This window comes from Elephas maximus, chromosome 26 (assembly GCF_024166365.1).
Source record: "Elephas maximus indicus isolate mEleMax1 chromosome 26, mEleMax1 primary haplotype, whole genome shotgun sequence".
NCBI lineage: Eukaryota > Metazoa > Chordata > Mammalia > Proboscidea > Elephantidae > Elephas > Elephas maximus.
In genome coordinates this window covers 39,143,257-39,169,874 of record NC_064844.1, presented here as the reverse complement: position 1 = coordinate 39,169,874, position 26,618 = coordinate 39,143,257, and the positions used below count along the sequence as shown (strand labels likewise).

The 26,618-nt window shown below is 44.8% G+C and overlaps 2 protein-coding genes across 9 annotated transcripts in view; one reads left to right on the top strand and one right to left on the bottom strand.

Moving 5' to 3' along the window:
• The window catches only part of NME9 (NME/NM23 family member 9), a 73,860-nt gene that overhangs the window by 4,320 nt on the left and 42,922 nt on the right, over window positions 1-26,618 (bottom strand). For 2 of the 4 annotated variants that reach the window (XM_049870501.1, XM_049870503.1), the window contains exons 8-12: window positions 24,095-24,177; window positions 23,684-23,776; window positions 22,216-22,370; window positions 20,617-20,753; window positions 15,297-18,205 (exon numbers count right to left, since the gene is read on the bottom strand). In XM_049870501.1, coding sequence (XP_049726458.1) covers window positions 18,141-18,205; window positions 20,617-20,753; window positions 22,216-22,370; window positions 23,684-23,776; window positions 24,095-24,177 — 533 coding nt within the window. In that variant the 3' untranslated portion in view covers window positions 15,297-18,140. Of the gene's footprint in view, window positions 1-15,296; window positions 18,206-20,616; window positions 20,754-22,215; window positions 22,371-23,683; window positions 23,777-24,094; window positions 24,178-26,618 lie in introns of those variants that run through there. The other 2 variants (XM_049870504.1, XM_049870505.1) reach the window with 2 other exon arrangements.
• The window catches only part of ARMC8 (armadillo repeat containing 8), a 203,085-nt gene that overhangs the window by 168,650 nt on the left and 7,817 nt on the right, over window positions 1-26,618 (top strand). For 2 of the 5 annotated variants that reach the window (XR_007515555.1, XR_007515556.1), the window contains exons 19-22: window positions 1,532-1,627; window positions 7,828-7,900; window positions 9,293-9,386; window positions 18,559-18,699. Coding sequence is in view for 2 of the 5 variants with exons in the window: in XM_049870497.1 (XP_049726454.1) it covers window positions 1,532-1,627; window positions 7,828-7,900; window positions 9,293-9,386; window positions 12,742-12,775 (297 nt within the window). In the remaining 3 variants the exon portion in view is untranslated. Of the gene's footprint in view, window positions 1-1,531; window positions 1,628-7,827; window positions 8,085-9,292; window positions 9,387-12,741; window positions 15,237-18,558; window positions 22,230-26,618 lie in introns of those variants that run through there. The other 3 variants (XM_049870498.1, XM_049870497.1, XR_007515557.1) reach the window with 3 other exon arrangements.

Below are 26,618 nucleotides of genomic sequence, written 5' to 3'. Positions count from 1 at the left end.
CCCTTTGTCATACTCAGTAGGTATTCCTTCATAGGGTTTTTCCCGTAAGATAATAACCAGAAAGTACAGATCAATAATATTAATTTTCTTAGGTATAATAATGGTACTGTAGTAATGTAGGAAAATGTCATTATTCTTACACAGTATATTCTAAATCACTTAAAGGTAAAATATCATGAAATGTTTCAGAAAAAATATATATATACATATACATTCACATCCATGCATGAATAGTCATATGCTTTAAAGAAATACGGCACAGTGTTAATGGATGTTCAGTCTAGGTGGTATATATATGGCTGGCTGTTCACTGTGCTATTCTTTCAGCTTTTTTTGAAATTTAATAATTTTTACTAATAAAAAGTTAGAGAAGAAAGTATTCCAAACCTGTTTATTCCCCTTGCTGTTCCCTCAATCCTGAGGAACTTGAGGCTCACCATATACCAGTGCTCATAGGCCAGATCACTTTGAAATCTGACATTTCCCCCACTCTGAGACATAATCAAGGTCCCCTAATCATGATAAAAAGTGCTCCGGAATAAATAATCCTCCAGTGTACGCTCAGGCCTTGGATTATAAATAGCACCTTTCCATGTTTCAGGTATCCCAGAAGCAGCCTTCTCTGGTTCAAACCTCAGGACTTAACTCTCTAATAATCTAGATCCTGCAGTGTGTTAATCCAGGAGAAACAAGCCACGTACGCTTTGAAATATTTGAGGGTTTGGGCCATTGTAAGAAAACAATCTTCTGAATTAGCTATAGCCTGCAACACGAAGTCTTGTAAAGAAGGTTAGAGTTGGAGAAAATTCTTTGAAATCTGGCCCTTATCCCCACCTCTCATCTATTTCTTTGGCTGATTTCTGACTATCCTCCAGGACTCAGTGACACTTCCTCCAAGAACCTTCCCTGGCCTTACAGTATTAAAAACGTGCTCTTGATGTTTCTCAGTTCTCTGTTTACTTCATTCACACCATGGTGAAATGTAATTGCTTATATGACAGTTTCAGAGTTAGGGAATGTGTCTTATTCCTGTCTAACCCTGATGCCCTGCAGCGTATCTGCACATTATAGGTGCTCAGTATATGTTTGTTGAATTGCTAAGGCTGGCACAGGCCTTCATCCAGAAGGTCATGAGCTTGGGAGCAAGTAGCAGGTGAAAGCCTTGGGGACGGAGGAGAGTTGTGACATCTATGAAACTGTCTCCAGAGAGAGCACATCTTTGAAGAAACCTTGTGGGTTAGTAACAGGAGCTTCTCTTGGAAATGAAATTTTCTAGAAAAAAGTTACAAATCATGTTTTTCCTTTCATTTGTGTGATAATATGACCTATAAGACATCGCTGTCTTTGCCTAGCTTATGCTTATGCCCAGAAATGTTCGGGTTCTCATTTGCCTAAAGTGACATTCAGAGTGGAAGCTGCATGAATCCATACACATTCAGGTGGAAAATTGCCCAAGCCCTTGAGAGCTCGATCATGTTGAGTCTTGGGACTTCAGAGCTCTCCTGACCATTGGCCCTTTGTTCTTTTCCAGACACTGTGCATCCTGGCCAACATAGCGGATGGGACAACGGCAAAAGAACTTATTATGACCAATGATGACATACTGCAGAAAATCAAGTATTACATGGTAGGCCCTTGTCCCCTTTCACTGCTATATACTGGCTGCAGAATTAGAAGTCAGGAACTATAGTATTGTTAGCTCAAAACAAATTGTGCAGAGACTTAAAAAAAAAAAAAGGAATTCTGTGACAGAGTCAAGGAACTTTCTTCAATCCTGAAGGGAAAGGGAAAAGTAAAATACACCTATTGCTTGAAGCTTATGCCATTTGGCAATATTACCATCCACCACCCCACAACTTGCCCTTGTCATTGGTCAGTTGCCTCCCTCTCGTTCATTGAGAGCTTGGGCTCTTGTCTTCCTCTCAGCCCTCCACCCCTGATGCCTATCTTCCCTCTCAAGGCTTCAACACCATGTGATTGAATCCTCCAGTCCTCTGGTGCCTTAGATCTTTGACCTGTTCACTTCCAAATACAACCTGCCACTTCCTTCCAAACACCTCAGCCACCTATTGCTGTGGCCATACCCTGGATCTTGTCATCACCAGAAGCTGCCCTGTTGGCAAAATCTCAATTTCAAACTTCCTTCCTTTTTTATTCTGTCAGTGTCTCCTAGCGAAACTCTAACTGTGGATGAATCCTACTTTCCTGAATCCCATTTAATCTGTGTTTGCTTTGCCTGCTCACTTCAGAGCTGTCCACCTTAGAGTAAGGTATGGAATCACGCTGACTGATTTGATGTTAAATTCACATTCACAAAACCCAGATGAGCACTCAGCACTGCCTGGTATCCTTCCTTTATTCTCTAGTAAGCCAGCACCCCCATTCTCCACAAAGGTTCTTACCTACTCCTCACTTTTTAAACCTCTCCTCTTCCCTCCCTTATCACTCTTAGTGATGATGTCACCTTGTGCTCTATAAAGAAAATAGAGGCCAAAATCCTCCAGTGGCTTCCCATTACACCCTGAGTAAAATCCATACCGTCTGTAAATCCTGCGTGCCTGACTCATCTATATAACCCCAATTTGTCTCATTCCCCTCTTGCCTTTGTCCACTAACTACACTGGCATTTTTCATGTCCTCAAAAAGGCCACACCCTTTCTTGCATCAGGACCTTCTCACAGGCCAACTACACTGCCTGGAACACTTCTCCCAGCTCCGCGTGGTATGCCTTCTCACCCTTCTGGGCTCAGTTACTGACACTTTCTCGGTGGGCTCTTCCCTGGCCACCTTATCTGTGTAGCTTATTTGTTACTGTATTCTCTTCCCTACCTTCAAAGCACTTAGCTCAATTGTAGTGATAGATATTTGTCTGTTAGGTGCCTGTCGAGCGACTCCTTTACCAGTGTAAGTTCCATGTGGGCAAGGACATGTCAGTTTTTTGCACAGTTGTATGTCCAGCATCTTGTACAGCGTTTGGCCCTTAGTACATGCTCAGTAAATATTTGTTGAATGAAAGCCTAACTGATTTAACCAGGAATTCCCTTATCTTCCCAATACCATATCCACATAATATCTCTATCTTTAAAAAGTTTCGCTTAACTTCTCATATGCATTGAAGTACACTGAATTTCCCTGCTGTCTTCAAAGCCAAACTTCTTAAAAGTACCTTCTGCACATGCGATCTCCTTCCTGTCCTCTCAATTAACTCTTGAACCTGTTTCATTTGGCTTCTACCCCTCCCCCATCACCCAGCTGGACCTGTCTCGTTAAGGTCACCAATGACCTCTGTGATGCCAGATCCAAAGAATAGTTTTTTCTCCTCATCCTGTAGCAGACTTTAACACAACTGACCGTTTGCTCCTCCTTGAAACATTTTTTTCTCTTGGCTTCCACGACACTGTATCTCCCTTTTTAACCCTGGACTCTCTTCTGTTCTCTCCTGCGTGCTCTCCTGAATTAAGTGGTTCACAACCTTGGTTGCACATTGCAGTCTCCTGGGAAGCTTTAAAACATACTGCTGCCTTGTCCCCCTCCCTCTTAAGTTTCTGATTTAATTGGTCTGAGTGTAGCCTGAGTGTCAGGATTTTTTAAGTTCCCCACATGGTTTTTATATACATCCGGGGTTGAGAACCACTGGCTTAGGGGAATCTCATCTATTGCCATAGCTTTTTAATCATCATCTCTGTGTTGCTGACTTCTGTGTACCTCCAGCCTAGACCTCTCTTCTGAGCCCCAGACTCACATATCCACCTGCCTACTTGACATCTCTACCTACATGGCTGTCTGATAGCCTCTTGAAATTAATTTTCAAGAATGAATTCTTAAATATCTCTCCTAAACCAACATTTGTCTTCCCCTGGTCTTTCCTCTCTCACTATAATGACTCTACCACCTACCTTGTTCAAACTTGGGAGTCAATCTTGATTTCTCCAGCTGTGTCACCTCACGCATCTAACGTATCAGCAGGTCCTATCAGGCCTGCCTGCAAAGCCCATCTTGAGTCTATTTACTTCTCTCTATCTCTACTATATTATCTCTGCTGCCCTCACCCTAGTCCAAGCCACAGCCTCTCATGCCTAATCTATAACAGCCTCCTAGATACTTCTGTACTTCCACTCCAATTCCTTCAGCCCAAGTGGTTTTTTAAGATGTAAATCAGCTCTTGTCCCTTCCCTGCGTAAATCCTTCAGGGGCTTTTTGTTAACTCAGAATGCAATCCAGAGTTCTTATTGTGTCCTACTAAAACCAAACCAAACCCATTGCTGTCGTCGAGTTGATTCTAACTCATAGGGACCCTATGGGACAGAGTAGAACTGCCCACATAGGGTTTCCAAGGAGCTGCTGGTGGTTTTGAACTACTGATATTTTGGTTAGCAGCTGAACACTTAACCACTTTGCCACCAGGGCTCCTTGTGGCCTACAAAGGCCTATAATTCTGCCAATGCTTACTTCTTCGAACTACTGTTATTCCACTCTTCCTTCCCAATATACATGAGCCATACAGCTCTTTCTCACCTTGGGCTTTTTCAGGAATTTTTCCCTCTTTTTGGAGCCCATAGCCCCTTGCTCTTTGCATAACTGGCACCTTCCTAGCCTTAAAGTATGCTTAAATGTTGCTTTCTTCAAAGAAATCTTTTCTGTGCGCTCCACTTAAATTAGTATCCCACCTTCCACTTTTCTCTATCATAGCAGTCTGTCTCCTTAAAAAATAGTGAACAAATGGAAGAATAAATGATGAATGAACTAATATATGTTGTTATTGTGTGCTGTCAAGTCAATTTCAACTTATAATGACCCTCTATGGCAGAGTAGAACTGTCCCATAGGGTTTCCAAGGAGCAGCTGGTGGATTCGAACTGCCACGTTTTTAGTTAGCAGCTGAGCTCTTTTTTTGTTTTTCCTTTTAATTTCTTCTTCTTTTTTTCTTTTTAATTGTGCTTTAGGGGAAAGTTCACAGAGCAAATTAGTTTCTTATTAAACAGTTAATACACATATTTTGTGACATTGGTTGCCAACCCCATGATGTGTCAACACTCGCTGTTTCGTGACCTTGGGTTCCCCATTTCCATTCATCCAGCTTTCCTGTCCCCTCCTGCCTTCTTATCCTTGTGCCTGAGCTGGTGTGCCCATTTAGTCTTTTATATATGGTTGAACTAAGTGTTTTATGGGCCTGTCTAATCTCTGACTGAAGGGTAAACCTCAGGAGTGACATCAGTACTGAGTTAAAAGGGTGTCCAGGGGCCATACTCTCAGGGTTTCTCCAGTCTCTGTCAGACAAGTAAGTCTGGTCTTTTTTTTTTGTGAGTTTGAATTTTGTTCTACATTTTTTTCCCACTCTATCCGGAACCCTCTGTTATCCCTGTCAGAGCAATCGGTGGTGGTAGCCGGATACCATCTAGCTGTTCTTGACTCAGTCTGGTGGGGGCTGTGGTAGTTGTGGTCCATTAGTCCTTTGGACTAAACTTTCCCTTATGTCTTTGCTTTTCTTCATTCTCCCTTGCTCCAGAGAGGGTGGGACCAGTAGATGTATCTTAGATGGCTGATCAAGCATTTAAGACCCCAGACGCTACTCACCAATGTAGGATGTAAAACATTTTCTTCATAAACTATGTTATGCCATTTGAGCTAGATGTCCCCTGAGACCATGGTCGCCAGCCCTTGGCCTCATAACTTGGTCCCTCAGGGAGTTTGGATGTGTCTGTGAATCTTCTAAGACTTTGCCTTGGTCAAGTTGTGCTGACTTCCCCACTTTTGTGTACTGTCTTACCCTTCACCAAAGTTACCACTTATCTATTTTCTAGTTAGTGTTTTTTCCTTCCCACCACTCCCCTCCGTAGTAACCATCAAAGATTCTTTCTTTCCTTGTAGAAACCTTTTCATGAGTTTTTATAATAGTGGTCTCATACAGTATTTGTACTCCTGTGATTCACTTATTTCACTCAGCATAATGCGCTCCAGCTTCATCCATGTTGTGAGATGTTTCACATGTTCATCATTTTTCTTTATTGTTGTGTAGTATTCCATTGTGTGTATGTACCATAGTTTGTTTATCCATTCATCTGTTGGTAGGTTCTATCTTTTTGCTCTCGTGAATAATATTGCAATGTATGTGGGTGTGCATATGTCTCTTCATGTGATGGCTCTTACTTCTCAAGGATATATTCCTAGGAGTGGGATTGCTGGATTGTATGGTATCTCTGTTTCTGGCTTTTGGAGGAAGCGCCATATTGCTTTCCCAAATGGTTGTACCATTTTGCATTCCCACCAGCAGTGCATAAGAGTTCCAGTCTCCCCACAGCCTCTCCATTTGTTATTACTGTTATTTTTTTTATTACTGCCAATAATGTTGGGGTGAGATGGTATCTTATTGTAGTTTTGATTTGCATTTCTGTTATTGGAGACCCTGATGGCGTATGTTAAGTGCTACAGCTGCTAACCAAAAGATCGGCAGTTTGAATCTACCAGGTGCTCTTTGGAAACTATGGGGCAGTTCTGTTCTGTCCTATAGGGTCTCTCTGAGTTGGAATTGACTCAAAAGCAACGAATTAATGGCTAGTGATGATGAGTATTTCCTTATGTGTCTATTAGTTCAGCCAAGCTCTTAACTAATCAGAGTGGAAACTTGTACTGTATACAAGTTCACTCATGCAACAAATACTCATTGATAGTGTGGGGTTGGGAGCAGGTGATGAGTTTTGTCTTGTCAATTTGCCCATATTGAACATCTCGCAGAAAATCTCAGCAGGTGGAAGAAGAAAGAATCACTAATCATAGAATCCCAGTGGAGGAAGCCAAAGTCCATTTCTCTGTCTCTGCTTAGTTGACATATAGACTGATGTGAGGAGATAAATCTGTCTTAGCTTTCAAGAAACCACTGAGCACATCATGCCACTGGCATTCTCTCAGATATGCATAAATTATTTAAATGTACTGGGAAGCTTTTATTGTTGTTTTTAATTGACCAGTAGGAAATTATCTATAAACATTGTTTTATCTTGGCTCCTTTTTCATTTAGGAGAAAGCACACTTATAAATGGTCCAGCTTAACACAGGAATGGTTGTAGTCTCAGTACATAAAGAAAAATAAACAAGAACTGCTTCAGAAGAATAGGTGGCTCCTCAACCATAGAAGAGATATTTGATAAATCAAGTAGAGAATCAATCAAGTTCTTGGGGGATGTTTCTATGAACATAGGAGCAATTATTCCAAAAGCCAAATGTATAATCATTCTTATTTTCAGCAAGTGGTGTGAAAGGAGTAAACCATTTATAAATTGGGGGGGGGGGGGTGGGGAGTCCAATTGTTACAGAGCTCCCTGTCTCACTTTCGTCCCTAAAGGAAATATTAGACCATTGGAACAAGGTAATCAGTAGCTGAAGAGATAAATACCAAATGTACATCCACCCAACTTGCACTGGCCTCCAGCAGCTTGAAAGTTTCCTAATGGAAATAAAGCAGAGCCTAACTGAAAAGCATAGAGCTTTCATATGCCAGTGTTTCCATGTGCTCAGGTTGAATCATAAATTGCAGTATGCACCTATGCCCTCAGAGGTGTTTTGTTTGGCCACCTCAGAGGGTTTTGAAAATTTGAATTTCAGTGTCTTGGCAAAGCTTGCACTTCTCAGTTTGCCAGAATCCCCACCATTCCCTCTTATCTTCAGCTCAACTCTTTTGCTCATTAGTTTTAACTTCTTGCCTTCTCAAGGCATTTGAGTTTGAGGCCCCTGGTTCAAACTTTTCAGCTGTTGGGATTGCTTATGGCATGTTATTAAAAAATAATCTAAATTGCAGTTACCTCCATTTTCCCCCCTTTTCTGCATCAAATAGGGTCATTCACATGTCAAACTGCAGCTTGCTGCAATGTTTTGTATATCAAACCTCATATGGAATGAAGAGGAAGGTAAGAAATTGGTGAGATTGTTCTGAAGAAAATTCTGGGAAGAGGGTGTCACACAAGAAGGCAGCAGGTGCCCCTGAGATCCTGGGCAGGGCCCCCACTCATTGGGTTGCTTGACCCCAAGCCCCCAGCAGAGTCACTCTGGTATGAGGATTGGTGGGACCAGCCTGAGCCAACTGGATAGCAGGTACTGATGCCCCTCCTTGGAGTCAACACTGTATTGGGTAGGGGTGAGAAGACCCTAGAGAAGTGACAGTCCTTGTACTTGAGAAAGCTGAGGAGGAGGACGGTGAGAGGAGCAGGAGGGTAGGCCTTTCATCGTGAGCAGAGTAAGCACGTATAAAGACTATATATAGCTTGGTGGAGAGAGGGCTGCATCGGTGAGAAATGAGAAATACAGCACATCTAGTGAAGCAGAAGCTGCCAGTCTGTAAGGAGGTGTCTGTAGATTCTGGCTGCATGTTAGAATCACCTGGGGATTTTTACACCAGACCAATGAAATCAGGATCTCTGGGAGATGGGCTTCAGTCATACATATTTTTTAAAGCTCCAGGTGATTTCAGTGTAAAGCCAAGGTAGAGAGCAGGTGCAGGGGAGCAGTGAGTCTTGGTCCTATACTGGCTGCATGAATCATGTGGGGAACTTTTTAAAATGCAGATTTCTGGGTCCTGTCCCCAGAGATTTTGGTTTACTGGGTCTAGAGGGGTTGGTGCATGAGTGAGTCACTGTAGGCTGTTCAGTGGGGAAGAAAGACTGCAGGAGGATTATTCTACTCAGCATCTGTGTCTAGAACAAAGTGGAAGGAGAGGAAATTCAACCCACAGATACTAAGTGCTGTCTGGATACCAGAGGCTCTGCTAAGATCTTAGGGGAGACAAAGAAACCTATAAGAAGGTCCTTTGTAGTCTAGTAGAGCAAGAGCCGTGTGAAATTGGAACTGCCACTTGCTAATAACCAAGAGGCAGCAGGAAGTGCTGGGAGGCCAGAGGAGGGAGAAGAGAATAGAAGAGGGAAAGCAGGAGCTGTAGGAGTAGGAAGAACCTGACTTGGCGAGGGGCATGGGTATGTCCAAATAGAAGTGCTGAAACTGGGGCCTGCTGGCAGAAGGCCTTGTGCCAGACTGAAGAATCTGACCTTGACCCTATAGTTTCTGAATCCAGCAGGAGAACCCAGGATAGACTTGAGGAAGGAGGGTCAAGAAGCAGGGAGACCAGTTAGCAGACTGTTGGAGAGTCCAGGTGTGAGGGGATGAACTACAGTGGTGGAGGGGGTGGTTGGGGGACAGAAGGGGTGCTGGATGAAGAACACTGGTAAGGCTCTAGATTGTTGATTGTGCCTTAAGGAGGTCAACGTCTGAGTCATGTTCCTGGTAACCTGCTAGCTTTAATCTTTTAGGCTCACAAGAACGTCAGGATAAATTACGAGACATGGGCATCGTAGATATTCTACATAAGCTGAGTCAGTCACCAGATCCAAACCTTTGTGACAAGTGAGTATCAAAGTAAAAGGGCTTTGCTTTGGGGAACATTGGATTCTTTTAAAAAAGGGTTTGGATTGCCTGGTAATTCACATGGCCAAACTTAAAATGTTTTAGATTTTTGGATTCCCTTTTTAATATTATGTGAGCCAACATTTGGATGAGATATAAACTAGAAATCAGCAAATTATCAAAGACTCTTCTCTTTCCTCTGAACTAACGTGGGCCTGCACCATCTTAGTGAGTGAATGGATAGGATCCAGAAGCAGCTGTCTTACAGTCTCTCAGTTGACAGAACAGAAATGTATGTGTCCTTTTGGAAAGCAGAAATCCCAATAATGAGAATGTCCGTTATCTCAATAAGTGAATGCCTGCCCTTTGCCAACCTGGCCTGGCTGCTGGAGACACAGCAGTGACCACTAAAGGGCCCCTGCCTTCAAAGAGCTTACCATTTCCTGGGAGAGGCAGGAGCTATCATCAGAGATGCCTCTAACCTAGAAATAGCCATAAATGATCCTCCCAGCTGAGTACATTCCCTCATAACACAGTCATCACTTGCCAGCTCACATCTATGCATAACAATAACAACAGCAGGGAACTTAATTAACTCTTTCATTCTCCAGACTCTTGAGTGTGACCCCTTCATGGTTTGGTTCTGCCTTTCTATCTCCCATGTCCCCCCAGTGCTCAAACTACATTCCAGCCGTACCTGCCTATTACAGTAACACAGTTTCATTTTTTTACCCATCTGGTCTGCCATCCCAGTCTTTGCTCCTCTGAGCAAGCGAATATGTAATATATCAGGTAATGAGCAGTGCTATGAAGAAAAATAAAGTGAGGGAATGGAGAGGAAAGAAAGATTGTTTTTAGATAGGTTAGTCAATAAAGGCCTTTCTGAGGATATGAGATTTGATCAGAGACCTGAGTGAAATGAGGGTGTCTGCCAGGCAAATGTTTGAAGGAAGAGTATTTTGGGAAGAGGGAATAAATACTTGAAAGACCCGGAGGCAGGAATGGGCTTGGTATGTTCAGGGAACAGCAAGACCAGTGGGGCTGGAGAAAAATAAATGAGGAAAGTGATAAAAAGTGGAATCAGGAGGTAGCAGGGGGCCAGATTATGAACAGCTTTGTGGACCATGGTAAGGACTTTGCATTTTGTTCTGAGTTTAATGGGAAGTCAATTGGAGGGTTTTGAGCAGAGGAGATACTACCTGATTTGAATGGGGCTGTGTAGAAAATAGTCTATAGTACAAGAATGGAAGCAGGGAGGCTAGTTAAAGGCTAATGCAGTGATGTAGGTAAGAGATGATGGTGACTTGGATGAGGGGTAGTAGTGGTGGAGGTGAGAAGTCGTTAGGTTAGAGATTTAATCTGAGGGTAGAACCAACAGGACTTCATCATGGATTAGATACAGGATGTTAAAGAGAGGAGGAAAGTGCTTAGAGTTTTAGCTTAAGCAACCAGTTAGTGTTACCATTTACTGAGATGGTTAACAATACAGTGGGAGTAGGTTGGGGTAGGCAGAATCAAGAGTTCCTGTTTGGGCATGCAAAGTTTCAGATGTCTACTAGACATCCAAGGGACTTTGGAGAGTAGGGCTGGAATAAGAATTTGGAAGGTTTGTAAAGCTAGGGGCTGGATAAAGTCACCTAGAGGGGGTATAAAGAGTGAGAGGAGAGGAGGGCTGAGACTAAGCTCTGGGACTGGCCAACATTTAGGGGCAGATGAGGGAGGGAGTATGAAGAGAGAGAAGAGAAGAGGGCTGAGACCAAGCTCTGGGACTCACTGACATTTAGGGGAGAATGAAAGAATCCTGCAAAGGAACAGAAGGAACAACCAGTGAGGTAGATAGAGAATGCCTGGACAGTGGCCATTCACCCTTCAAAACTGAGGACAGTTTGGCTCCTCCTCCAAAAGGCCTTGCCTGATGCACTCTTCCCTCCCAGCGCCCCCAACCTCAGGCTTTGCCAGGGCCCTTTCTGTGCTCCTATGATTTTCAAATACCATGCTTAACAGTTGAGGAGCTGTTGCTAACCAGCCCTTTCCCCCCACCTAACCACTGGCTGAAAGTGCCTCAGGTTTGTGGGGAACTGGGACTCCCACCTCTATTGGGACTGCTTTCCTTAGCATCTTTATGGATCTTGGGGGAGGCGGGGAGCGGGAGGTGGATGGCCATTAAGGGGTAGCCTGTAGCATCATTTATAAACTTGATTCTATGGGAAAATGACCTGTAGAACCCAGCTTACCCATAACTTGGGAACAGTCTGTCTAAAGCTTTCTATTCTGATAGATTGGACTGTTAGCAACTATCATCTTTATAGACTCATGTATTGCAAGAGTATTCCTTAATATGCCATATATCTACTACTTATACTATAGAAATTACACTCAAGTCCAACTTCCCATATGCCCAGTCTACTTGGCGTTGCTTTCATCAGCTAACAGTAACTGAAAATTTTAGCCTTTTCTTTCTATAGTGTAGCTTGCTGTCCTAACACCCACAAGTGTGGCCTCTTTGGAAACTGGAAGCTTATGATGAGAGTGAGCAGTAAAGGAGACATCCTCAGGCCCAGCTCAAAGGAGTGTACTTTGAAAGGGATCACGATAGGTTAAGCCCCTGTCCACATTGTATCTTTCCCTCTCCACCTGGCTACCTTCTTCCCCAATCACCATAACAACACACATCCCATAAAAATTAACTGGTGGTGTCTGTCATCAAGCATGATGGGAGGAACAAGATGAAATTTTAACCTCCTTCCCCAATTTTGGGAAACGCCGGTGGTGTAGTGGTTAAGTGCTACAGCTGCTAACCAAAAGGTTGGCAGTTCAAATCCACCAGGCGCTCCTTGGGGCAGCTCTACTCTGTCCTATAGGGTCGCTATGAGTCAGAATGGACTCAATGGCAATGGGTTTGGTTTTTGGTTTTCCCCAATTTTGAGGCATTTGAGCTGTGTGGCAGCCTCTCTCATGGGCTCTTGGTCCTTGCCATGTACCTTCTAATCAGTGCTTGACCACTTCCTTCTGGGTCATTTTTCCTCTTAGCTTCTTAGAACCCTCAGTGTCCTCTCCCATGTCCTACATCACTAGGCAAAATCTACATGGCAGTAGGAGAGAGTAAAGAGTTCCAGATCCATCACATTGTACACCAGTGACCCAGGAAAACTATAAAATGTCAGAACATACAAGAGATGAAGTGTCTGCTGATTGCAGATCTCTGCCCCTTAAAATAGGTACCCAACGGGGCTCAGCTCAGTTCCTCTTGGGGATCTACCTTTTTAGGCCTCCCCAGCTACCATCATTAAGCCACAGGTATTCTGCCCCAATTAAAATTCTAAGATGATGGCTGACAGGACCTTTGTGATTTCAGGGCAAAGACGGCACTGCAGCAGTACCTGGCGTGATGGGAGGCACCCCCGGGCACCTGCGAGCACCCCGCATCCTTGTTAAGGAAGTACAGGAATTAGCCTCATTTGATTCTTTCTATTTGCACAAGTCACCTTGGACTGCAGGGAGCTGTTTTGCAAAAGCAGTTTAGTAGGCTTAGATCTCAAATTCATCTCGAGAACACTTTTTTTGAGGTAGTAATTTCCTCAGAGGACTTTTGTGTTTTTTGTTTTCTGAGCTACCTGGACTTTTTATTAGAACAATCAATCATCATTTTCCTTTGGACCTACAATTTTTTGCCTATGCTGCAGCCACTTTGTGAATGAGAACGAATGTGTCTGTGTGTACGCACAGGCATGCGTGTACGTGTGTGTGTGTGCGCGCACCTGGGTCAGCGTGGATGTATGTGTGTGAGAGGGATACCTCAGAATTTTCTTTTCTTATTTTGTGTGAAAATCTCTTTTCTACAGATTTTCCAGGGTTTAAGCGTTGCTTGCTGTATAAAAACTTTACTGAATTATATACAGTTTGAATGAAATGTTATTTTAAAAACAAAATAATTGTTAAGTGTTCCATAAAGGTTATGTTAAATTTTGGTCAGATGAATATTTGTAAGTAAAAAATATATGCATTTCTGAACCTCAACTTACATAGATTTTCTTTATAAAAAAAAAAAAGTTGGCTAGAGTCGGCCTGAATAACAGGCACTATATATGGTGCTGTGCAAAATAGTGAGCTAGCATCTTACTGCCGTCAATATTAGCAGGTACAGAGCCTTTTTTCAGCTTAATTCAATAAATTCTCAGGCTTCCAAGGCAGATGGACAGGGTGGAGTGGAGTGAGACAACAGATTCACTGTAGGATTTTTGAAACCTCTAAGGGAAGTATAACTACTGATAGTGAGAGCCCAGCCATGGCTACGGTGAGCTGTCTGTGCCAGGAACTGGGACTTAGAGCCGTCCCGCTGCCCCAAATCCTGTCAGTGGTGTGACAGTATCCAGCAGGATTAACAGGCAGTCATGGAACTTTAATTTCAAAGTGAAGTAGGTCATCACTTCCTGCAAACAAAGTCAGGTCACCTGTGCTTCCTGAACAGCATCTATCACTGTGAAACTAAAGAATATTCTACAGAACCCTCTGTAGAGAGAAGCAAAGAACAGGATAATTAGGAAAGCTGTCTTTCTCTCAGCTGTGCTCTGCAGACTCCATAGTAGTTGCTCAGGACTGATGTTCAGTGTGCTTTTGCAAAAGGAAGTCAAAATTTTAGTAAAATATGCGGCTAAGAACTTTTCCTGCATGAAGCTAGCAGCACTGAAGTTGAGAGAAGGAAAGGGAATCTCCCCAAGATGACCGAAGATGACTTCGTTTTACAGCAAGTACTGCTTAGCCCTCTGCAGCCCTTAGCTTGGCACCTGCTCCTACTTCTGGGTCAGCTTCAAGGCAGAATTCAGCAGAAGTTGCTCTTGACTGTTTGAAGGTAGAACCAGCTTTCCTTTTCCCTTTGCTAAAAGAAGGTCAAAAGTACCATGTCCGGGAAGCAAGGTCTGCAGCCTGGGCTCATGGTGAGTGTGTGTCCTGGAGGGGCCCAGACCCACCTGCCACTCCTGATGGGGTTGCTCACGTCTCAGCTGCCCTGTCACCAACCTGCACCTTCCTTGGAAGAGTTTAAGTATGTTTGATTGCAAAGGAATGTTTTAAAAATGTATTTAACGCAGTTTTTCCTAGTCTCAATATGACCTCCTAAAATTCAAACACAGAGATTTTCAAGTTGTTATTTTTTCAGAACATCACTGATTTAAAAATCTTTCAGAACAGGGACTTGGGCTTTGTGCAGACATCAGAGTGCTAGTGTGGGAATGCCAGCTTAACAAAAATTTAGCTTATGAGAAATAAACGTGGTATAGTTTCTAGTACTGAGAAAATATCCTGGATTAGAATTTGTAGCATGAAAACACTGTAGAGTCGGTATTAAAAGTACCAGGTAATAAAAAGAAAACAGTTATGAATTGCTGAGACAATCTTGAGCCCAAATAGCATCAGAAAGCTGAAGGCCCAATGAAATAACACTTTGACACTTAAGCTCTGTGGATAAATCTTGCCTGTGGGCATAAACAAATGGTCAAGCAAAAAAGTGCTTTATGATTTAAATGAAGGAAAATGTATTTATTTAGAAAAACCTGTTTGCTGCTTCATGCAGGTGCAGTGTTCAGTCGGCAAGGAAGTGGGAAGAATGGAATATGTTCTTGTAGGACAGCCGAGTTCTTAACTAAGCTTCTTGCTCTCTCTAATACTGCATTCTGTTTCTCTTTTTGTGCCCTGATTGTAACCCAAAATTTATGAACTAGAAAAGACTGTCCAGTTTAATAAGTTGCATTTTTTTTTTTTTCTTAAGCACTTTATTCAGAACATTACATGTTCTTCTGGTAGTGTTTGGATAATATGATTTTAACACATGCTAATAAAAGCCAAGAAAAATCATGGCAACTTCTAAAAACGAGTCTGTTTTCCAAATGTCTAGAACATTAGGAAACATTAGAACCTGGGAACCTGTGGCTCTTGGTGAATGAGGGGCTGGGAAGTGGCTTTGCATTTCAGAGTGGAGGCCGGGCCCTCGGTTGACCCCAGCTCCCAGAAGTATTCGCAGTGGCCTGGGAACCCCCCTCCTAACCTCCTTCTGAGGGCCAGCAGACTTAAAAATGCCTGCTCCCAGCCACCAAGGCTTCCCTAATGTAGGGCCTACCTCCTCTGTCCTGTTCCCCTTCAGGTATCCACACCTCCGCTGCCACCATCTGCTGGACTCGAGTCCAGAGTTTGGCACATGATCCACTGGCTGTGCAGTCTTCTTACCCCATCTCTAAATGGAAAGAACACCTCCCATCTCCCTGCCTCACTGGAAACAGAAAGCCAAGGACACATGCCCCAGAGTGTGGGGGGAGGACACTCAGGGGGCTGCCAGAGGGGATGCAAGTAGAGGGAACCTCTGAGGGGACCCAACATGAGGCCAGGTGAATAGAGGGAGGGCCACACAGGCCTTTTTTCATGACTATCACAGGAGAAACTTAGAAGTGGGGGCCTGAGACAGGGGAGGAAAGGGAGACTCCCACCCTAGGTTATGATGGATGGCCTACAGAAATAGGTCCCAACACCTTTCCACCTGGGATAGGGGCTGGTCTGCCCAGTCCCACCCTCTCTGCTCTGACCTGACCTGATTGCTGGGCAGAGAGGCACCTGTCAGTTTCCAGCAGGGAAAAGTTTTGGTCCAGGACCTGACCTCAGGAAAGGCTGAGGGAACCCCCCCAAGGACCATGGAGTGGACTGCTGAGGCACCGTTCCTCCTGTCTCTGCAGCCCCTGGCTCCTGGCTCTGGTTCTGCCTAACAGTCAGGAGGCCCTGAGCCAGTCTTTAGGAAGGAGCCACCCTTCTTGACTTTATGGGGCAGGGCCTGCCAGCCACCTTGTCAATCAGTCATGCCTAGGAGCTAAGAGGCCTTAATGCCAAACATGGTGCCCATCCTCCAGCCCCTGGTGTGCTGTGTTACGGGAGGCCAGGCCCAGCATCTCCGCCATGGAGCCACCTCCTATATAGTCAGGACATTTTTGCCACCTTCAGGAGCCCCCCATTCCTGATGTAACAGGCAGAGAAGGCTGAACCCACAGTATCCCCCCAAAAAAGAAGCCACCAGTAATAGGGAAGAGGGCACATGTCACTACCTCTTCCACTCCGCCCTCCCCAGCCTTGCCATGCCCAGCTACTTCCTAGATGCCTTAAAGGGCCATCACAGACACACAAACACATCACCCCCACAAGCTCAGTTTCTCTACCTACAATTCCCTTCTCTCCCCTGCTTTTGGAGTCCCTGGTCACTCTCTCTCTCATCTTGGCCAGTGATGGAGGATCCTTGGCTTCCAGAGAGATCAGACAGCCATTAGCTGGGTGCATCCCTGCCCCCAGGTACTCATTCAGCACTGTGGTGTGGCAGCCCAGGCGTGGGCTCTAGGGCTCCTCCAAGTTGTCAGCTCTGAGGTGGGCACAGAGCACAAGGATCCCCCTCTTAAGCCCACTCTCAAAGGGAAGAGCATAACCCATGGATTGTGGGTCTGGAACTGGGGATCCACCTTTCCAGGCATCTCCTGTCAGTGAACGCTCCAGTGAACACCTCACTTAATGTAAGGGTCCCGTCCAAGTCCTGTTGAGCACAACGGGCATGCGTGTTTCCATCCAGAAGTGACAGAGAACCATGGCTACCCACCCAGTGTCACAGGCCTTAGTCCCACCTTCAATGCATCCTGCCTCATTCTCTCCCCAGTGCCAGCACTGGGCCTGGCACAGAGTACCTTGTGCTGCAGGCTGACAGAAAGATTAATGCAACCATGAAGAACAATCTTCTGGTAGCTCCCTGCCCATTTTACGAACTTCTTCAAGTCATAGCAAACACCTGGAGAAAACCAGCAAATGAGAAGGAAATTGCTGACATTTACCCTATGGTGCAGAAGAATATGGTCTTTTTCTCAGTCAGAGAGAAAAGAGTACAACTGAGCTTGATGAATTTACAAATAAACCAAAGAGCAAACTGGTAAAGAGCGAGTGACTGTGCATGTTAACCTTCAGAGAAGTAATAACAGTTAGTTTTTGTGAAACCTCCTTTCAAGAGAAGAACCATGAAGAGGCAGCTAAGCCAGGCAGTTCAGTAGAAGCTGAAGGCAGCCTGGCCCCACAAGGAGTCCTCAGGTTTTAAAATTAGGTTTTATCTAAAATCAGAAACCAAAGAAATAGGGGAGAGAAAAGGTTTACAAGAAAATAAGGTGAACCCTGGTTCCAACTATAACCTTTGAGCATTGCTCTATGAACGCGCCCTGGACTGTGGAGAACCACGGGCTGGCACATCTGTCCCTGTGACCATTCAGCAACGTGAAGAGGTGTTTAGAGCTGGTTTCTATCTGCCTCCGCGTCGATGTGCCTGGAAGTGTCATGCCCAATCTTGTTGCACTGTTTTCAAGTTCATAGTTACCAAGTTAATCTCAAAGTTTTTAATTTATAAAGTATATTAATGTTGGGGAAACATTGTCCTATGTAACTCAGTGTCTCCTGAAATGACACCATGTCACAACAGAATACAGTAACTGATGTTTATTTATTTTTAAAAATTCCAGAGACAGCAAAAAATGTTAGTGTATGTTCAATATACTGTTTAATAAGAAAGGAAAGTGTATCTTTTCATTGCCCATGAAAGATAGTTAAACGAAAAAAAGTATTGTTGCTCAAAAAAAAAAGAGTGAGTTCCAATTCTGGAGGCATCCTTAATGCTGCAGATCTGAGTGCACTAACATTTGATCCTGTGGCCTGACCCCTGATCATGTGCTCAGGAAGAGCAATACAGCCATCTCAATCCACGTTCTTGGGGAAGCCCAGCAACTCGGTGGGGCCCACTGCTCCTTGGACCTGGCTGCCTGTGAGACAACAGATGTGCTGTAGGGTTTCCGAAACAACCCTCCCAAGTCCTTCTGCCCTACCCACCATCCACAAGGAGGAAAAGAGGACCTAACTACATCACTGACGATGAAGTTAGGGGTGGGGGTGGGAGGGACACCAAAGAGGGGTCCTAATATGTGTGTTAATAAACACGCATAGAAATTAAGAATTAGGAGAATGAATGACATTTCTTGAGCACTGAAGATGTGTCAAGCGCCAAAGCGCCAAGTAAGGTTTACATTCTTTGTCTCCTCTCATCCTCACAACAGCCCTGTGAGGAACGCTGTTCTTATGGGGTCATAATGGAGCTGTTATTATCTCCATTTTACAGATGAGGAAACTGAGGCCCAGAAAGGGTAAATAACTTTCCCAAGGCTATTCAGCTGGAGTCAGGATTCAAACCCAGGATTGATTGTCTCCAGAGCCCTTGTCCTCTACCCCCAATGCCTCTTCTTCGCAGGAAAAGTGCTGGGTAAGTTGAAAATAACACTGCTCCTGAAACCTCAGAACGCATGACTCTGACATCAAAGCAATGAGCATAACAGCAGCACCCCAACGAGGGTAGTTCTTCAAGTAGTGCCTGTAGAAAGCTGTGCACTTATTCCGGGATGTGGTCTGGCCTCAGGTCCTTCTGGAATTGTCCCTTTTGCTTATTATTACCCGAGACCCCTTATGATGAGTCTAGCCAAAAAGCCAATCTCGTGATCTCCCGACTCTCCAATACCCCAGCGAGTATTTCTCAGCTGGTTCACCCTCCTCGTTCCCCAGACTTGGCCCTGAGTTACACCTGTTTGCTTCCGATCACCTCCCAAAAGGATGAGGGGTGTCCACAACCCTGGACATAAGAAAGTGCATCCTTCTGAGGGCAGGTCCCTAGAGGAATGTTGGCCCTGGCGATGCCTCCCTCACTGAAGTGAGAGCAAGGGGTGACTGACAAACAGCTGGCACAGGAGGTATAAACTTGTGTCTGATCCATAGCACAGCCACACTTCCCATGATCACATGACTCCCTAAATTCCATCACACTCTCATCTTGTTCCTCAGCTGACAGTGGGAGTACTTACGCTATAGGGTAGCACAAGAATTAAAAGGGCTGGATACAGGTCACCTCCTGCCCCACCTTACAGTGCCCTCTGACCACCTGTTTTTCCTTGACTGGATTTGAGATCTTGAGGAGACCAAAGCATAACAAACATTTGAGCAAATATGTCAAAGCCCAAACACTTAGGGAACACATAGCTTACTACCATTGTAGATCTGTGTGTGGCCTTCTCCCAGGAACTACAGCCAGAATTTTTATTCCCTGGCCCCTTCTACTTTACCTTGGGTTCAAACCATAGACACGTGAGTCTACAGCAGGAGCAACAGGGACTAGGCCTAATGGAGCAAATCACATTATCTCTGGATCCTTTGAGTTTCTCACCCAGATTTGGGTGCAGTGGGGACCCTGCACACCTTTCCAGGTCTGGGAAAGCTCTATATGGAGGGGAAGGGCCCTGAATCAGATACTCCTCAGGGATTAGCATGGTGCAAAGCGCACAGGAAGTGTGGGGTGACAACTGGTCGATGACTGGCTTTGAAGGCACCTTCCATAAAGTCAATTCAATTTTCCCAGTGGTTTCCAAAGGAAAATGAAAAGTATCTTTGCAACAAAAATATAATCCCAAAATAAGGTTCATGCTTAAGAATGCAGCAGAAATTTTACTGAGGTGTTAAAATGCAGCACTGTTACTCTGTGAAAGCACAAAACAGTTCAGGACTGACGCTAACGTTATGTAACCAAATCAGTTGTAGTTCAGTTGATTCTGACTCATGGGGACCCATGGGTGTCAGACTAGAACTGTGCTCCATAGAGTTTTCAGCGGCTGATTTTTCAAAAGTAGATCACCAGGCCTTTCTTCCAAGGTACCTCTGGGTGGACTCGAACCACCAACCTTTTTATTAGCAGCAAGCAAGCTAACTGTTTGCACTACCCAGGGACTCCGAAATTATATAATGACCCCTATTTTCAGAACAAGGAGCCCTGGTGGTGCAGTGGTTAAGTACTTGGCTGCTAACCAGGTTAGTGGTTGGAACCCACCAACTGCTCCTCAGGAGAAAGATATGGCAGTCCACTTCTGTAAAGATTTACAGCCGTGGAAACCCTATGGGGCAGTTCTGCTGTGTCCTTACAGGGCCGCTATGAGTCAGAACTGACTTTTTATGAGTCAGAACTGACTTGATGGCAATAAGTTTAGTTTTTTTTGGTGGTTGTTTTTAGAACAGGACTTTATTAGATTGAAGACAGTAACCAAATAGTGATTATCAGCCCTCACACACACTCAAGTACATAGTCACAAATTCCTTTTCACCTCAGGTTTAAAAAGACCAAATCTGCCTGATGACTTACCCTGAGGGGCTTCTGTCCCTTCGTCTGAAATCTTGAAACTGGGGAAGAGCAGCGCCAGTTCTCTGTTGGCATCTTCTCTGTCCCGGCTTCCGTGGACAGCGTTAAAGGGCATTTGTGTGCCATACTGAGCTCGGAGGCTGGGACATTGGCAAAATGTGAAAGAAACAATTGTTTCATTTGAAAAGAAAGGTTTTGCTTTGTGGCAACATGATCACCAACTATCAGTCAGCACTCTGCATTCCCGTGAAGTTGCTTTCCCTCTGTTGGAAATACCAAGAACAGCAGCAGTGAAAATAGGACAGCTGACGTGTATTCAGTCACTGCCATGTCTAGGCACAGTGCCAGAGCCTTACATCCATGGTTTTGTTTCATTTGCATCATAGCTTGTGAGGGACACTTGGTCATCATCTCCATTTTAAAGCCATGTGAGTAATGGTGTAATCTCAGGAGCTGCCATTTTGTTGATATTATTACTACCAGGGACCAGCACAATGCCAAGTGCTTTATATAGGCTTGCCAGGTAATCTCACAATCTCTAGGTAATCTCTCCCTATGAGATAATGTTGATATTGCTAGGACTTGCTGTGTGTCAAGTACTGTCCTAAATGTTTCATACATATATTAACGCATTTAATCCTCACAACAATGTCTCAGGCAGCTCCTGTTATAGTACCATATTTGGGATGAGGAAATTGAGGGATTAAAGCATGGCCCAAGGTCACACAGTTAGTAAGAGGAAGCCAAGGGATTCTGGAGTCTGTATTCTTAACCCTGACTGTATGGCCTCTCATGACAGGTGCTCATATCCCAGGTTACAGATGAAGGGACAGGCTCAGAGAGGGGCTTGCCCAAGTATGTGGTGAGCTAAGATCTGAACCCTGGGTTGCCTTTCACTAGCCCAGGCTGCCTCGTAGATGAATGCTCCCGGCCCCCTACTCCTACAGGGTACAATCGCAATTTCCTGGCCTCTTGCTAATTTCTGATTTTCTCCTGTTAGCTGGGCTTCTCTCAGCTTCAAGAGCCAAGACACAATGGATTTGGCATCAGCTCCATCAGGCTAAATAGTCACAGGGCCAAGGAGCAGACCAAGCGAGCCTGTACAAGCCAGTACAGAACAGTGCTCAGATGCTAGGGGGCCTCAGGACACCCTAGCAGGGAGGGGTGAGTCTACAGTGCAGATTCCACCCCAGAATCTCTGACTTGGCAGGCCTAGTTGAGGTCTTGGAATCTGCATTTTCCTGATAAGTCTGTTGTAAGTGTTCCTGAACCCATATATGGGACCCACTGTTGCGGCTGAGGACCGAATGCAGCAGCAGTTTTCAAGAGAATGCAGAGGAAGAGAGAAGGCAGCAAGAAGGCAGCTCCCAGGAGGTACTCAACAAAGGGCTGGTGAAGAGACCAGAAGGGGAGCATGTTAGGGTCTCTCCATATAACAAAGAGGTCATAGTCCCCCAAATATACAATAAAGAAGGGGCCTCCCAGCTGTCAGAGAGCCTTCTGTGTTACACACAGTTCTGGGGCTGAACATCAAGTGGAGCTCTCAGCATCCTTGGATATGGGTTTTGAGATGGATAAAAGGACCACAGCTGGTGGTATCACCTGTCAGGTTGCTCCCTCCTGGCCACGTTGGGGTCACAGGGCCCCATGAGGGTTCGCCAGGCAGTGATCACATCCTCAGCACCCTCTGTCCTGGTAAGGATCAGGAGATGGCTTGGTCCACTGCACATATGATGTATCAGCTTCTCAAATGCTTCCTAGGCACAGGAGGGAAGATAATGATCCAGGGCAGGGCCACTGGGGCATGCAGAGGGCCAGCCAGGCCCATCCCACCTAAGATATGGGAGGGGGTCAGTGAGCAACCTTTCCACCAGTCGGCATGCCTGTGGACACCCAACCACTGCACCTCCCCTGTCGGGCCACCGCTCCCTGCTATGGAAGACCCAGAGAGGGGTGGTGGTGATGACCAAACACACGCAGAAAACCCAGATATAAGTTAAGGGCAAAAAGAAAAGACTTGGTTGACTCATTTTTGATTGAACATGGAATGATTATATTAAGTTAGGCAAGGGCATTAAAAAGACTAAAAAAAACCAGTGAGTTGATTCCAACTCATACCAACCCTATAGACAGAGTAGAACTGTCCGTAGGGTTTCCCAGGCTGTAATGTTTATGGAGGCAGACTGCCACATCTTTCTCCCACAGAGCAGCTTGTGGGTTCCAACCGCTGACCTTTGGGTTAGCAGCCAAGCACGCAACCACTGCACCACCAGGGCTCCTTATTACAAAGGCCATACAGGGTAAAACCTGTGAATGCTGAAACCTATATAAGGCAGAGACCTGTCAGAGAAGGAAAACTCAAATATTTTCCACTAAAACAAGCAAAAGAAAAGTGGTGAGACTGCATCCTGTCAAAGGCAGAAAACTCTTGAGACCTGGAAAAACAAGGCAGTCCCATTGAGTTCGGCTCTTACTGTATCAGGAAATATAATCTTGTATGGATACTGGATAGCTAAGGGGTAGAATATAGTTGAGAACTTTTTTCTCTTATTTTTATTTATTTTTTGCAATGCCTTGCAGTCATTCTCCCTTTTTCAAGTAACAGTACCCTAGTTGTCCTTTGGGGAACAACCCTTCCCCATTCCACTTGGTCCTAATTTAACTAACAACCGTGATGTCCCCCCCACTAACACACACACACACACCCCCCTAACCCAAGAGGCGTGACTATGACCCAGGCTAGGTCAACCAGACTCTTCTCCCCAAGACCTTATTGTTAAACTCTCCTTGTAATTCTTTTTCTTCAATTCTGTAAGTCATGGAGTATCCTTCTAATAATTCCTTATTTTGTCAGATAAGTTAGAGTCAAAATCTTTTCCTTACAAGCAAAGAACTTTAACTGATACAGCCTGCAATCATTACTCTGAGAGCAAATTTACGGCCCACTTGCTGCCCATATTCTAGTTCTTCATTATAACCTACTTTCTCCCAAACTAATACCAATCTATAAACACAATGTTGAAGGAAAGAAATGAGAGTGTGCTGAATGTATGGAAGTAGATGAGCTGACCTCTCCAGCTCTGTGCTGATAGAAAAGCCGCGTTTCTGCCTCTGTCATGGTTCTCTCTTCGTTGGTTAAAATGTCAAACCCAGCTTCTTGGATCTGTAGAAAATATATATATACACACACACATACATATAAATGTTGTGAAAGGATAAGTCAAGCCCAGATTCACATTTTTCTTAGCTGAAAGGTAAAAGAAAAAGATAGACACCACTAAAAGTTGTGGAGACCCTCTTCACCAAGGTATCAGTCCCAATCAGAGTTAACAATTTTCATTTACTGAAATGGAATTTCAGTTAAAACTCCTTAGAAGCCTCCTTATTCCACCAGGACATCCCCTTGCATGACACACTGCCCCTGTTTTTCCCTAGAGAAGACATGAAGACAGTTGTGGAGGGCAAGTTTTGTCTCCCTTACCTTCATTATGAGCTCGTCAGTGTTTCCATGTACCACTGCATCTGGTTTAATAATGGCCAAGGTACAAGTCTTTCCCAGTGAAACTGAAAAGAGCCGAAGGACAGTGCTATTGGACGCTGGGCTCACAGCACAGCCTCTAAGTCTCTGCAGAGGTCATCCAAGGAGACCACTGCAGGCTCCACAAAAGGCTTCACTGCCCCAAGTGCCAGGCACAACCCTGGGCTTCCCTGCAGCCCCTCGACTGGCCTCTTAGCTGGGCCTGCAGCACCTGACTCTGGTCGGTGCACAAATCTGGCTGCAGATCTTGATTTCCACCTGGCTATGAGAGACAGAGTCTGGCTCAGTGAGGCTCAGGGGAAGGGGCAGGGGCCTCTGAAAGACAGCTCAGGAGGAGAAACCGGAAACAACTGATAGAGTACCGGGGGTTGAGGGGGAGGGGGGACTGGAACTAAGGCAGCCCGAGCCTGGCCACTCTTGTAGCTTCCTGTCACCCTCTTGTGACTTCTCAGCCTCTACTGCTGTCTATGTTCTCCACTCACTCCTCCTTTAACTTTTCTGGCATGTGGCCAATAATGATTGCCCCAGGTCATGAGTGTGCAAGACCTTTCATGATTTTTCAGCTCCAGCACATACTAGCAAACTATGACTTCAGGCCTCTCTTGCTCAGTTTAAATTCTCCTGAGAGAAGATCACATTGGCTCAACTTGTTCTGAGCCAAGGCACCAGTCACTGACCAGTCTCCTAATTGGCTGCCCTTGGGTCTGGGCCCACCCATCCCAAATGGCTGTGCCAGTGAGGGAGATGTCACCTGCTCGGACCACAGAGGCTGGAGACGGGACCTGTGTCTAGCACACAATCCTGTCTCTGTTTTACTCCTGCTTGCATTCTCCTGTAGCCTATATTCGGCTGCTCTGTCAGTTGTATTGCAGTGAAACTTGATATCTGCATTTAAGGAGTGCTTTCTACTATGGGAACCTCAAAAATGTGTACTCTACACACCTGTGTTCATTGCAGCACTGTTTACAATAGCAAAAAGGTGGAAGCAACCAAGGTGCCCGTCAACGGATGAATGGATAAATTATGGTATATTCACACCATGGAATACTACGCATCAATAAAGAACAATGATGAATCCATGAAACACTTTATAACATGGAGGAATCTGGAAGGCATTATGCTGAGTGAAATTAGTTGCAAAAGGACGAAGATTGAGACCACTGTTACAAGAACTTGAGAAATGGTTTAAACAGAATATTTGATGGTTACGAGACTGGGGAGGGAGGGAGGGGGTATTCACTAATTAGATAGTAGACAAGAACTATTTTAGGTGAAGGGAAAGACACACAATACAGGAGAGGTCAGCACAACTGGACTAAGCCAAAAGCAAAGTAGTTTACTTCTTGAATAAGCTGAATGCTTCAAAGGCCAGTGTAGCAGGGAAGGGGGCTTGGGGATCATGGTTTCAAGGGACATCTAAGTCAATTGGCATAATAAAATCTATTAAGAAAACATTCTGCATCCCACTTTGGAGAGTGGCCTCTGGGGTCTTAAACGCTAGTAAGTGGCCATCTAAGATGCATCAATAGGTCTCAACCCACCTGGAGCAAAGGAGAATGAAGAATACCAAAGACAGGCCCAGGAGACAGAAAGGGCCACATAAACTAGAGACTACATCAGCCTGAGACCAGAAGAACTAGATGGTGCCCGGCTACAACCAATGACTGCCCTGACAGGGAACACAACAGAGAACCCTTGAGGGAGCAGGAGAGCAGTGGGATGCAGTCCTCAAATTCTCCTAAAAAGACCAGACTTAATGGTCTGACTGAGATTACAAGGACCCCAGGGGTCACGGTCCCCAGACCTTCTCTTAGCCGGAGACAGGAACCATTCCCAAAGCCAACTCTTCAGACAGGGATTGGACTGGACTATGGGATAGAAAATGATGCTGGTGAGGAGTGAGCTTCTTGGATCAAGTAGACAGATGAGACTATGTGGGCAGCTCCTGTCTGAAAAAGAGATGAGAGGGCAGAGGGGGTCAGAAGCTGGCTGAATGGACACGAAAATAGAGAATGCAGGGAAGGAGTGTGCTGTCTCATTAAGGGGAGAGCAACTAGGAGTATATAGCAAGGTGTATATACATTTTTGTATGAGAGACTGAGTTGATCTGTAAACTTCCACTTAAAGCACAATAAAATTTTTAAAAATGTGTACCGTAAATGTGCAAATCATTTTAAGCAAAGGCACTAGGTTGGGTTATGAACACTTAAGACTGTAAGGACTCTTATGATAAATTCCATTATAAATTGACTGATTAATGAGATCACCTATAGGTGTAGAGTAAAAAGAGAAAAGACCAAAGCAGAGGCCTGGAGGATTCTGGCTTGAAAGAGAAGCACAAGAAAAGAAGCCAAAGAATGAGAGGCCAGAGATGTAGGAAGATAACAAAGGTACTGGCATCTCAGAAACCATAAGAGAAGAGGGTTTGGAGAAGGAAAACATGAGTAGCATCACCCAATTCTGCAGA